General features: G+C 30.0%; 1 protein-coding gene across 6 annotated transcripts in view; it reads left to right on the top strand.

Annotated features, from left to right (window-relative positions):
- Nucleotides 1-13,420, top strand: part of LOC127715428 (transient receptor potential cation channel subfamily M member 1-like) — a 77,626-nt gene extending 64,206 nt beyond the window's left edge. For 5 of the 6 annotated variants that reach the window (XM_052221465.1, XM_052221466.1, XM_052221464.1 and 2 more), the window contains 4 exons: nt 2,155-2,311; nt 2,749-2,930; nt 3,855-3,984; nt 6,880-7,719. In XM_052221465.1, the coding sequence (XP_052077425.1) occupies nt 2,155-2,311; nt 2,749-2,930; nt 3,855-3,984; nt 6,880-7,030 (620 nt within the window). In that variant the 3' untranslated portion in view covers nt 7,031-7,719. Of the gene's footprint in view, nt 1-2,154; nt 2,312-2,748; nt 2,931-3,854; nt 3,985-6,879; nt 7,720-13,303 lie in introns of those variants that run through there. The other variant, XM_052221463.1, reaches the window with a different exon arrangement.
- The last annotated feature ends 898 nt before the right edge of the window (nt 13,421-14,318 follow it).

The raw sequence follows: 14,318 nt of genomic DNA, 5'->3' as shown, positions 1-14,318 counted from the left end.
TCGGCAAACGCAAAAAAAAAAAATCTCCTCAGATTTGGATAAGTCAAACAAATGAAGAAAAGGTATAGATATCAATCAAATATAAATCATCGAAACAAGACAAATCATATGAAAGACATCTGTTTTGCCAAAAAACATCCTCAACAAAACAGATGTGTACTATATTACAAGGTATATTAATATATAAGATTTGTCAATACATTAAAACGAAATATCAAAAACTTGTCATGAATACTAAATGCTCCAAGTTACACAAAACCATGAAGATAAACATAACACATATCACCGCTAACGTAGTGCAGCCTTCTTAACAACATAGAAATAAGAAGATGTGGTATGAATGCTAATGAGACAACTCTTTATCCAAGTCACAATGCCTATTAATCTGTGGAGGTTATAAACTAGTTTTGGAAAATTAATATAATATCAATTTACTTAATGGAAATGCTAAAATTGAAAATAAAACATTAATAAATTTTAGTTTTCAGAGAATAAAGTATCTATATACAAGTATCTATATATTGACATGTGTTATTATTGGTATGGTAATATTTATAAATCAAACGTTTAAAAAAAACTTTGAGTTGTTCGAAGTACTAAAGATTTTGTACCGCAGTAAAATACATCCTTAACTGTTGACAACAATTACGAAATTATTGGTCAGCATGCTCGTTTACTAGTACTTTATTTGGCCTCATGTAGATGAAACTTTAGTCTGGCGTGCACAAATATAAACAAGGTTTCTTTGATGAGTTTTTAGTTCAGTTTCTGAACATAATAGAGTATTTCATTCAACTACTTCATGAATTGTACAGGAACACTTCAAAGTGTACAACGTGAAGAGTGACCCGTACATACTTTCGATAAACTCATCATAGATACCAGGATTACAATTTTATATTTGCGCTAGACGCGCGTTTCGTCTATAAAAGACTTATCAGTGACACTAGAATCCAAAAAAGTTAATAAGGCCAAAAAAAGTACGAAGTTGAAGAGCATTGAGGACCAAAAATTGCTAAACGTTTTGCCAGATACAGCTACTGTCATCTATTTCTGAGGTAGTAAAGTCTTTGTATTTCAAAAAATCAATGTTTTTAGACAGTTGATTTATAATTGTGACCATATCAATGATAATTCATGTCGACACAAAAGTGCTGAATACAGGGCTGGTGATACCGTCGGGGAATAAAACTCAACCAGCAGTGGCATTGACCCAGTGGTGGTTAATAAACTCATCATAGATACAAGGATCGAAATTTTGTATTTGCAACAGACGCGCGTTTCGTCTACAAACGACTCATCAATAACGATGCATAAAATCAAAATACCATATTTAAAGATAAATACAAATAGAAGATGTTTATGATTGCCAATGAGATAACTGTCCAACAGAGACCAAATGTACGAAGACGTACACAACTAATAGTAACTGTTCATCATTCACAAATGAGCAAATACGACAAAGAATACATGGTATAGCATTGAAAGACCCATACTGCACAAAATAAAAAAAAAAAAAACAAAAACAAAACAATTCCACCGAGTAAATCACCATCTTGATTTATGCAAAAAAACCAACCCAAAAAAAACCAAACAAACAATAGAGGAGATAATTTAAAACAAATAGCCATACACACAGACATCCACTGCTCTACGTGCTTTTGTCTCGGATTATGCCGTTTGGGTAAAGATATTGACAAGAACTTGTATTACTTTGATCTATAAATCAATGAATTGTCGTATGTTCTTACATTCCTATTATACAAAGTAATTGAATTACAACATATTCAATATAAAAAAAAGTATTTATCATAGTTTTTTTCTAAAATGAAAACAACTTTAGTAAGAAAGCTTTGATTTATTTTTCATGAAAAAAACGTGTTTGCTTTTTGAAACTTGCATTACTAGAATTAGTAATTCTACCATTTCATATCTACATTAATTGACTAAATTTGTTTTCACATTGTATATTTCATCCCATCTCCTCATTATATATTTATTAAGAATACACATTGCAAGCGCAACTCAGATTTGTTCTCGTCCTAACCTTGGATAACCACTTACATTTCATAAAGTACATGTATACTGTTAATATGTCTAGATTGTTTTAATTTAGTACTTCTTATCTTATTTATATATGTTGATATTACGCAGGGAAAGAACCTTCAGAATGTACGAAGAACCCTCAGTTATACACGAACGGAACAATGGCGCGATGTGCGGTAACCAACCAGTACAATGCGCTTATGTTGGCTGTGTATCTAGTTCTGACAAATATTCTCTTAGTCAACATCCTTATTGCGATGTTTTCGTAAGTAATTGATACAATGTACATTTATGTTGGATAATTTTTGAAATTATATTGCACTATCATAGTTAGTTTATTTTAAATTTCTTTTTTGAATAAAATGTCAGGTGTTAAGTTATGTTTACTAGTATTTCATTTTCACGAAACAAATGATGCATGTCTCAGAAGAATCGAAAATCGTACGAACAACAATAAAAGAGAAGTAAAAAAAAATCCCAACAAAACAATAACAGTTTTTTTCATTTTTGCATTTGTTGCATTGTAGGAAATCCTTTTGAAAGTACACAATTGAAAGGTTGCTCACACTAGGTTGTCACGCCGTTCATGTTATCTGATACGGTGCTAAATCTTTATTTCGTGCATGTCTAACTTGTCAAGTAAGTGTATCATAACAACAACGGATATGTCATGTATATTGCGTAATCATTTATTTTTTACAGCCAAACATTCCAAACAGTACAAGACAATTCTGAAATCATATGGAAATTCCACAGATATGCATTGGTATCTGAGTACTATGAAAGACCAATGTTCCCCATACCAATAGTAATACACTTATGGAGAATCGTTGTATTTTGTTATGACAAACTACGGACTACTAAGAAGTATGGAGGCGCCTTTGGTAAATATTGTACAAGATATTTTGAGGTTGAAAAGCATTGTAATCCTGTATTATTAATAAAACATGTTGCTAGGTTTACTTGTGTGATAAGCTCCGTGTTGATAGAATATCAAGGGAATAAACATGTTTGTTTTGTTGTAAATTAGGTCGATAGTTTTCTTAATTGAATTGTTCCATATTTATCGTTTCATACGGTATAGGTTTTTTCATTGTTGAAGGTCGTGCAGTTCCTACCATTTGATTTCATCGATTTCATTTGAAATTTGGTGAATGGTTGTTTAATTGCCAATCATACTACATGTACCACATCTCATAATTGTTTCAAGCCTGTAAAACGCAAATGTCTATATAGCTTAATCAATATAAGAAATGTTTTGATCACCTACTGAAATTATAAATCGGATGACAATATTCATTCTTAGTCTTAAAGTTGAAATGCAGAAACAATTTACTAAATATCAAAATGAAATATCAAGTACAATTGGTCTGCATTTCATTGCATGCAACGCACATATGTTTTTTGTCGATGTTAACAATCTGATGCATTTGTCGTTTATTTGATTATGGCAGATCATGATACCAACAATATATCAATACGAACCATTTATCGTATTTTTTAATACATCTATAATATCAAATACTAAAGAAAATCAGTATTGTTTTCTGTATATCTCTTACTTGTTCTGAATAAATCTTGAATGGTGACAAAGAAACTTTTACAAACTTCAATATATCATTTTTAGTTCATTAGATAAAGAAAGTTTCAGGAAGTTGTAATGTTTATTTATCATGTATTCATAAAGGAACAAATCACAATGACCAATTAGCAATGACGTTGGTGTAACGTCTATATAGAAACATTTGAACTACTTATTAATACATTTGTAATATATTTTGCTATAATTAATAAACATTTTTTTGTAGTATATGATGTTAAGCCCGAAGAAATTGAAAGACTACATATTGTTGAAAAAATTGCATACGAAACCTTTCAGAACGGACCTTCTTTTGCTCGTAATAGATATGATGCACGGAACATGATGACCGATGAAAGGTAAAAATACTATTAGTCTTGTATGTTTTTCTTTAAATTTTAGTTCATTTATATGTTTTGGAGTTTAGTATGATGTCCATTTTCAGTGAACTAGTACACATTTTTATTCAGGAGCTAGTTGAGACCAACCCCCGAGTGCCTTATTTTATCGCTGCGTTGAAAACCCATTGGTGGCCATCGGCTGTAATCTGCTCATAGGTTGGGTTGATGTTTCTTTAACATATTCCCCATTTCCATTCTCGATTTTATTTGATGTTTTCGAAACTATCAAATTAAAGTGGACTGCTGTTCGATGTTTAACTTCGTTTGATCATTGATATGGTAATATTTATAAATTAACTGTTTACAAAACTTTGAATCTTTGAAATACTAAGGTTTTTCTACTTCAGGAATATTTGGCAAAACTTTTAGGAATTTTGGTCCTCAAAGCTCTTCAACTTCGTACTTTATTTGGCCTTTTACATTTTTTTGAATTGAGCGTCACTGATGAGTCTTTTGTAGACGAAACGTGCGTCTGGCGTAAATACAAAATTTGAATCCTGGTATCTATGATGAGTTTATTGATATTTCTTGTGTGCTAAAAGGGGAATCTTACTCTATGCTGGTTGTTTTTTTCTTTTTTCTATGTCCAGTTTTTTAAGATGTGAGTTAAAAAAAATATATATTAAAAAAAAAAAAAAAAACACTGATAAACGATGATTTAAGATGTAGATTTTTGCTTTTGAAATCAATAATATTCTGTTCTGAATGTGAAATTTTCAAAGTATTGCATCTTAATAAATCAATTAAAACAAAATATATCAGTACATTGTAACACATATTATAGTTAGTAAACCAAATTTTTAATCGAAACGACCGTTTTTATTTGAACACCTATTATTTCGTTATGACAGTCTTTTCGATAATTTTCAGACTTACCCACAGAAGTTACGTCACTTCCAGTACTTGACAGATAACAAATCTTGGTTGACACAAATGTATCTATTTAAGATGTTTAACGATTATGATTTCTAGCTTTCACTATTGCAATCTAGGATAATCATCTAGCGTGTTTTTTAAATAACCACTCCTGTCGGTTTCTATCATTTTGGTTTATATAATTATTATGTTTGCTGTTGAGCCATATTTTAGATACATTTTTTAGAAATTAAAATTCTGCCTGATAGAGATTGTAATATTAGTCATATTAATGTTTTTTTTTCCTATTCTTACAGTCCTTTAGTAAACATTTTCTAAATTCAACATCACTATTAAATGTATTATTTTTGACAAAATGACTGTGTCAGTCATATAATAATGAGGTCTTTTGTGTTTTTTTCATTTTCATAACAAAGTTCATACAAATGGGATTTTTATAGTTCGTTCTTATGTTGTACTGTTACACCACTGTCCCAGGTTAGGGGGGGGTTGGGATCCCGCTAACATGTTTAACCCCGCCACATTCTGTATGTATGTGCCTGTCCCAAGCCATGAGCCTGTAATTTAGTGGTTGTCGTTTGTTTATGTGCTACATATTTGTTCTTCGTTCATTTTTTGTACATAAATTAGGCCGTTAGTTTTCTCGTTTGGATTGTTTTACATTGTCATTTCGAGGCCTTTTATACTGACTATGCGGTATGGACTTTGCTCATTGTTGAAGGCCGTACGGTGACCTATAGTTGTTAATTTCCGTGTCATTTGGTCTCTTGTGGAGAGTTGTCTCATTAGCAATCATACCACATCTTCTTTTTTATATCATGTGATGTTAAGCATGATAATGGAATGACTGTAAGTGAAATAAACACTTAATACATTCAAAGCATCTGAAGTGCTGATGGGTTTACCTTCATCAGCTGTTTTTTCTAAAAAATACACGCTAGAAAGCAAGAGAGGTGTAAAATATAGAAACGTCAAATGCTTTATGACCCAAAAGAACCTATTTGAACGACAGAGATTTCAAATTCGATATTAAAAACACTGCAACTGATCACAAAAAAAAAAAAAAAAAAATAGATTTTAAATAATCATAAATGTGAATATGTCTCCACGTCATACGGCAATTTCCGAATTTTTCTGATTTTTTACAATTTATTTGTATTATCAAAACTTCAACTTCAAATTTGCAACAGACGACTATTTTACTTTGAGGTAGGCACGAGAGGGAAAAGAAGAACCGACCGGTGTGTTAAAGATTAATTCAATTGCACAGTCACAGTTACATGCTAATGCTTTAAATCAAATATTTGAGTTTTTATCCCTCTGGTTTTATCCAAATCATTTGAAGAACAAATCAGATAATCCAAGATCAAGCATCAACACATGAGAGAAAGCAATTGTTATCGGTTTAGCAGAAGTCGATAACATTAATAGATGTAATACCACCAAATGATATTACGTCACATTCGGTTGCATTCAAAAAAGGGTCGAAAAAAATAATCACTTGAATTTGACAGTTGTGGGAAATAATTCCTACATTTCATTGCAATAAAAAAATATCTGGGTTATTAACATATATCTTGGATGTTTCAAACCACCATTATATTTTATTTGGTGACTCTATAGAATCATTTGGAAACTTGAGATTACATGGTTACTAAAGCATGTACACAGGTAAAACAAGAGGTGAACATTTGATTGGTGAACATCAAGTGATGGTTATTTTCTTATATGCAATTCAATATTATGTGAAATTTTGTCTATGGTGCTAGACAGAATAAAACTATTCTGATACTAAGTATTTTTGTTTTAATTTGAAACAAAGATACATTCTGCACAATATTTTGAAAAGGGCAAATTTAACAAAGGCTTATAGGTGAAAATCAATGTTGGTATTAAACCTAATATATTAGTATTCGATTTTACCTCGAATACTTAGAAACTACCATTTTCTTTGTTATGACACATACTTTTTTTCAGGGATATAAATAAGGAAATCGATTCGACACCTACCCAGCATGACATAAAGGAATTACGAGAAGAAATGCACCGAATGAGAGAATCGTTAACTCATGACATACGTCATTTAGATTACCGACGATCAGTTGTAGCCAATAATTCAAGGCGATAGATTTGAACTAAACATGATTGAACATAACACAACGTGAGAGACTTTTGCTTACCATATCATTGCAACTAATTAAATTTGTTTGAATCTAGATGACGTGTAAGGTTATACAAACCTCTTTGATAATGAATCTGAACAATAGAAGTAACATTGTATGATTTAGAAAAAAAAAAGTTTTTACACAACTTGTATTTACCGTAGATTTGTAAACAATTTCTTGAGTTTTGTGTGTTTATTTGTTTTATTTCTAATGTATTGTATTCGCTATCATGTGTGTTTAAAAGTCAAGATGTAACCTGTTCCTTCGGTGAAATGGGCACATTACGATGTGGTATAAATGTTATGAAACTGATTGATAAAAAGTAAAACGTAATGTATAATGAAAAATAATAACAAAATCAACATATTTAAAAAAAATATTTTACTAGCACTTAACTTTACAAAAAAAAAAGAGTTAAAAAGTTCATTGGAAGTGTACTTCATGATAAATAGAGGTTTAAACAATGAGAGAGAGACGGGTAAATTAAATATTAAGTTGTTTACTTCTTTGTTCCGTTTTTCTAGTTGATTTATTTCACTTCTGTTATAATAGTTAGAAAATAAGTAAGGCATGTGGAATTTACGCAAACTTAAGAGAGATTGCGAATTAACTATCAACAATTTGATTTTATAATAAAGTGTTTAAAAATTTATCAATATTTTTTATCAGTGAATTCGAAAAAGCTTATTGGACGCGTTTTGTAAAAAGCAATGCTTATAATTAAAAAATGTGATAAAAAGATAAAAACTAAAAAAAATATTTTTAAGCAAGCAAGCAATTAAGCTTTTGATACATTTAAGTATATTTTATTCATCTATATCATCATAAATACCATTAATTTTGTATAAAAGGACCTCCATTTTACCTTTACTTCTTCAAGTATTTTAAGACAGACAGCTAGAAACCATAATCATACTATGTATACGCAGGCCAGAGTTTGAGCTTGATTTGCTATATGATATAAAAACTAAACTGACGAAAAAAGGTCATTTATTAAAAATCATAAAATGCAAAAATACATTTTGCAAATAAAACATTTGACATAAAAGTTCATATTTAATATGAAATAATAATACATAATTAATACGAAATTACATCAACTAATATCATATCAATTGAATAAATGACAAAGAATAGCAAAGGTGGGGAGACAAATCTGCCACGAGTCCGCTCTTAAGCTGAACGAGTGGATCCCAAATCCACTCTTAGGCTGAAAGAGTGGATCCCCCGCCGGAGGACTCTGGCGACGTGAATACAATTTATATATAACTTGAAAAATTTACAAGCATGACATTCACATACATGTACACCAAAAAATAACACTTTATTTTTGTAAAACGTTTCCACATTGAGCAGAAATATTAAAAGTTCATATGATCATATACCAAGATATTACTTTTAAATTATCTCTTACTGATAAAAATGATTAAATGTGTAAATCTTAATCCGATCAGGACCACAGCAATAAAATTACAATATAATCGTCGTTAAGTATATGTTTCAGAATTCATATTTCGTCTTACATCTAGACATTTAATAATAGTATCCCCTAGATATTTTAGTACGGACAATTAGTACATTAATTAACCGAAACTTTATCTTTAATCTTAAATCTTCAAACAAAATAGAAGTACATTTTTACGATGCCATGGATTTTTTTTTTAAATACGAAGTTTTATATCTGACTATTTCTATATGGTATCATGAGCAACTGATTATCATACTACACTTGACATTTTTCATTCAAATTGTATAAAGATCATAGATTTATTAAATTTCTTAAGGAAAAAGGTTTTAAATTGAAATTAGTAAATAAGTATCTAATGTAGACCTTTTTAACTCTCAGTTATTTTGTTATTATTGATATGAGACTTCAGAAATATTTTGCGAAACTCATGATTCGGTAAAAAGTTAAGCTTTAGTCATAATCTTGAATATACAGCTTTTTAGAAATTTAATGACTGGTGAATACCACCATTCAATATTAATAGTAATAATTTATATCGATAATACCACTATAAAAATAACGGGAATCCACCAAACTTACTTATCCAGCACTGATAAACTTTGGGCCTTTTAATTTACACTTAAAATATACTTTATATACATCGGGAATTTGAATTTTCTAATGAAAAAAAAAAAATAAATAAAAATAATAAAAATAAATAAACATATAAAATAAATTCATATTCATTTTCTTCCTTGCATGCTACAGAACTTATTCTGAACATACTGATATTCCAATGCAATACATTTTAAAAAGTTTATATTGTATATGGTCGTAATAAAGTTGTAAAATGAAAAATATCTTTGAAATAATATTCCAGCTTTTAGTGATTTTTCGTATAACTTTTATTTACCTTAAATTGCAATGAACATGATGAAAGTTAAATGATGTAAATTTTAACCGAGTAAATATTTATAACTTTTGACACATACTCTAAATTTTTTCTCGAAAGAAAAAAAACCCATTTAATTAATAACCAGTTTAGTTAAATATAAAAACTTTAATTGTGATGGGTTTCCCTCTATAGACCATAGCATTTAGTACATAATTGGGATAAACCATGAAGTCCTTTTATATATATATATATATAATTTGAATAATTACGAATTTGAATTAAATAGGCATTATTAAAAACCATAACATGATTTACGAACAATACATGTATATATACAGGAAGTTAAACCAAGCAATAAAATTTAAAAAACAATTTAATGGTAGCCTATCAAATGTCCACATTGACAGTCTGAATAATGTGTAAAGACAGCATCGGCAGGAGGGCAGGCAATATAGACCCCAATCGTATGAAATAAAGATCATAAACGTTTTGGCTGGCAATACTGGCCCACAACAAGATACGGTTGTAATTATATCAAATAAAGATAATAAACGTTTTGGCAGGCAATACTGACCCCAAAACAAGCATAGCATTTTATTACTAAAGATCATATATTAGTAAACGTTTTGGCAGGCAATGCTGACCCAAAACAAGACATTTGTAATTATATAAAATAAAGATCATAAAACGTTTTGGGAGGCAATGCTGACCCAAAACAGAAGCATAGCATTTTTATTACTAAAAATCATATAAACCGTTTTGGCAGGCAATGCTGACCCAAAACAAAATAGTTGTAGTTGTATGAATAAAGAGCATAAACGTTTTGGCAGGCGTATTGCCTGCCAAAACGTTTATGCTCTTTATTTCATGACCCAAATCAGACGCATAGCATTTGTTTTACTAAAGATCAAAGTAAACGTGTTGTCAGGCAATGCTGACCCAAATCAAGACAGTTGTAATTATATGAAATAAAGATCATAAAACGTTTTGGCAGGCAATGCTGACCCAAAACAAGACAGTTGTAATTGTATGAAATAAAGATCATAAACGTTTTGTCAGGCAATACTGACCCGAAACATGAAGCATAAAGTTCTGTTACTAACTTAATTCTTTTTATGCTGTAAAATTCCAAAAACGCATTTGACTTCACGGATAGGACAATTCCATCCATGAACTGCAGCAGAAGTCTTTGTTTTTTTCTTCTTCTAAAACTAAGTGCTGTATAGTTATGAGAGTCCAAGACAATTAACGACATAGGCAACTTTAACGAGATGGTGGAATAATAGCAATTGGTGCTTTAGACTTTCATTGGAACTAGGGTCCACTTGTGTATCCAAATGCTGATCGAAGTCGTATTTTGTAAATTTGTATTTATAAAACAGTCAAAGTAGGCTTTGGTAAGTCAATGATTCTTGTTGATATGACTCGCACGTCCTGATCAAAATTCTAACCTCGAAATTAGGTAAAATTGTCAAAAACAGTGGCACAGCAGTCTATAATTTTCATCTAAAAATTCGAGGCAGTACGAAGAACCCCGAACACCATGCGACGATTAATCCTATTATTCCATTTTTTTTTTTAATTTGGAAGACAAACTTTTATTGCAAATTTCATGAATTTCAAAGAAAATTGAATCGGTAACTCAAAAACTATTATACATAGTAAACTGGCGTACGGACAGGGAAAAATAACATTTGTCTGTCAAAAAACGTTACACATACACTGACACAACCTTTAACTAAGATATTCTTCACTATTTATATTAATAGTTTCTGCTAACAATGAGATACAATAATTGCATGCACATTATTAGACATCATAAGTCAATAAATTTCTGTCGACCTGTAAACCCCGATAAACTGTATGGTCGTTTGAATAGTCTTATGACTGGCCGGTTTATGCAGGTTTTACTGAAAATGTTCAACGAATTTTGGGACTGACTTTTATAACTATTTTCATGTTTACTTTAATTTGAAGATTTTGTTAGTGTCAGAACCTTGATCATTTGGTAATATGTGTATCATTGAAGTCAGATAAATTAAAAGATTATAAGATATATTTAATCAACCGTATCTTTAGAAAGAAATTATCAAATATTTCAAACGAAAACAATCATTTTGTCCTCGTTTGTATTCTAGCAATTATTTTCTGCTTCGACTGTTGATCGATAAAAAATCTTTTTAAATTTACAACAGAAATGGCCTTAATTTAAAAATTGTGATCATATCTACGAATATATATAAATGAAAGGTAATTTTAACAATAATATATAGATCAATAAGATGCTGTTGTTTTTTATATCATTATTACATCATGTACATGTAAGAGCCAGTCTGTGGTAAAATCATGCAAAATGGTCCGAATCCAAAATTATCCAATCAGACTGATATTTTGTCATTTTGATACCTTATATGTAATAACTATTTGTGCAAAATATTTTGAAAAAATATTCAGCCATTATTTGTGTATGCAGAACATTCGATAATTGTCCATTTCTGTACTGACATTTTAAGCCTATTTTAGGATATTTTGACCTGTTTTTTTGTATCATTATAGAAAAATTGCAGCTTAATGATAACTAATACCTTAACAAACAACTTAAAATGAAAGAATATTAGGATAGTTTTCAAAGTTTGGACATTTCTCAATACCCCTACTGGCAGGTTGATATTGCATGGTTTTGAAAAAGTGCCGATTCAGCAAAATTTGTCTTTTTTAAAGACCTGAATCTTGTAAGATCATGTTTTGTTTTTAATAGAATGTAATACAGCATGTAGCTTATATAGTTATCTACAAAATGCAAGAAAATGGTGCTCGGCAAATGATACCTTCTTACGATAAAATAACAATTTAAGATGGACAAGATGGCAATTTTGCCGTATTTATGAATTTTATATTGGTTACAAGAGAAACTTTACAAATGTATGTGATAGTAAAAATATAAGAAAATAATGACAGATATACGCGGGATGGTTAAGGCCATTCAGTACTGTTTTTAGCTATTTGGGCATAATAAACAATAAGACCACCAAAGCGGTACATAATTGCTGTATGAACGGGAAACGTCTAATCAGTGGTATTCTATGATAAAACAATAAATTATGTTTCATTTTGTTATGATTTACCCTGGGAAAAAAGTCACGTGACGATCACCTGACTACTGTAGTATTTATATATAAAATTATAGTTTTCCGTAAAGTTCTAGTGCGTTCACTTATCGTAAATATTTCCTTTCGGTCTCATTTTAACGGTAAAAGTACGTGGAATAAGAAAAATGCTATACACTGGTGAATACTTGTAAGAGATAATAAAAAATTAAAATAAACAAGCGAAAAATCGTCACGATCAACCTTTTTAAGTAAACAACGCTATCTATTTAATTCACCAATATTGCCACGCCAATTTTATATCAGTTTTCATAATCCTGAGAATGTTCCGATTTGAAAACGCTAATCATATTAGAAAAATACAGATGATTAATTCTAGAACTTTCGCTCTGAAGTTGACCAATGTCAAACTTTTTAATGTACGTCATTACTTTCAAACGTTCAAGTGACGTCAAAGGGACACAACTCTGTAAATTATTCTGGCGGTCTTTTCAACATGAAAATAAATCGACGAGAGGACAATATACCTATATTTTAATAAAATAAGCGTCAATCTCTGTACATATATTAAGTAATACGTTTTTCAATAACTTCTAAAGCTATTTCATACAGAAATTATTGAAATAAAACTCCAGCTTTTGTATAAATGTCGTTTGTTTAGCAGGATTTTTTTTTCTTAAATTGATTTTTTGTGTGAAAAAAAAACTTACCTTTAAATGCATGATGTTGCTGATATATATTACAGCTGCAGAATAACATTTCAGTAAATATTATGTTTTTTTTTCAGTTGCAGATAGTGAGTTATAAAGCCTTCCAGATGACCATATCAGGGATGAAAGTTCCATCACAAGCGACCCAATTTTTTAGCCTTTTTTTTCAAATAAAGAACTAAGTTGTGCTCTAATATTTTATTTTAACCTCCTAAAATGAAATGTTTACTTCATCAACATACACAGAAACATTTAAAACATGCCGGATAGAAAATGGGGGGGGGGTACTGGTGTTTATAGTATGACCAGGTCTTAACATTAACCCATCACATATTTTATGTGTATTTGAAAAAAAAAGTACAAAAAAAACACATTTATGCATCCTCCCCTGAGAATAAGTAGTTTTAATCAATTGATAATCAAACTTTTTATGTGGAGCATCCAGACTCTAGTCTCATATATTTCTTTCCATTTTTTTTTCTGCTTTATTTTGTTTTTTAATCATTGTTGTAATTTTCTGGTTGCATGTCTATCTTTTTTCTCAAAAGTGATATCATAAAAAATCTTCAGAAAATTATCTGTATTCAGCAGAGAATAGCAGCAGCAGCAAACCAAACATGGAAGTCATCTGAGTCATAACACAAACATTTTTCATCTTGAATTTTATTTTGCATCTCAAAATCTGACATATATATTATGAACAATATTCAATAATACAAACAAGAATATGCAATGATATAACTTGCAAAAAAAAAATCAAATACAATGAACTATTGCAATTTTGCCAAAGTAATTATTGCAAGGTCAACAAAGGACAAGACTGCAATTGACTGTTATAACCAGTCAGAACAACAAATTCCAGAGCCTGATAAAATTCTTAAGCCCCAGTATAATAATCATTTGTCGATTCAACAGCGTTATGAAAATTACAGCATTTTCATGGGAAAATATCCAAAAATGCTCATCAGCAGCTACAATTATTTTCGTCTAAAACTGCCAAAGCTACAAGATTATATATACCAGAATAAATACTATGTCAACAAAAACAAAACTGGAGAAAAGGAAAAATTTGTATCCCAGTTTAGTTTGGTC

This window comes from Mytilus californianus, unplaced genomic scaffold (assembly GCF_021869535.1).
Source record: "Mytilus californianus isolate M0D057914Y unplaced genomic scaffold, xbMytCali1.0.p SCAF_9, whole genome shotgun sequence".
Lineage (NCBI taxonomy): Eukaryota > Metazoa > Mollusca > Bivalvia > Mytilida > Mytilidae > Mytilus > Mytilus californianus.
Note: the sequence above shows the minus strand (reverse complement) of the source record. Positions and strands in the feature narration are given on the sequence as shown.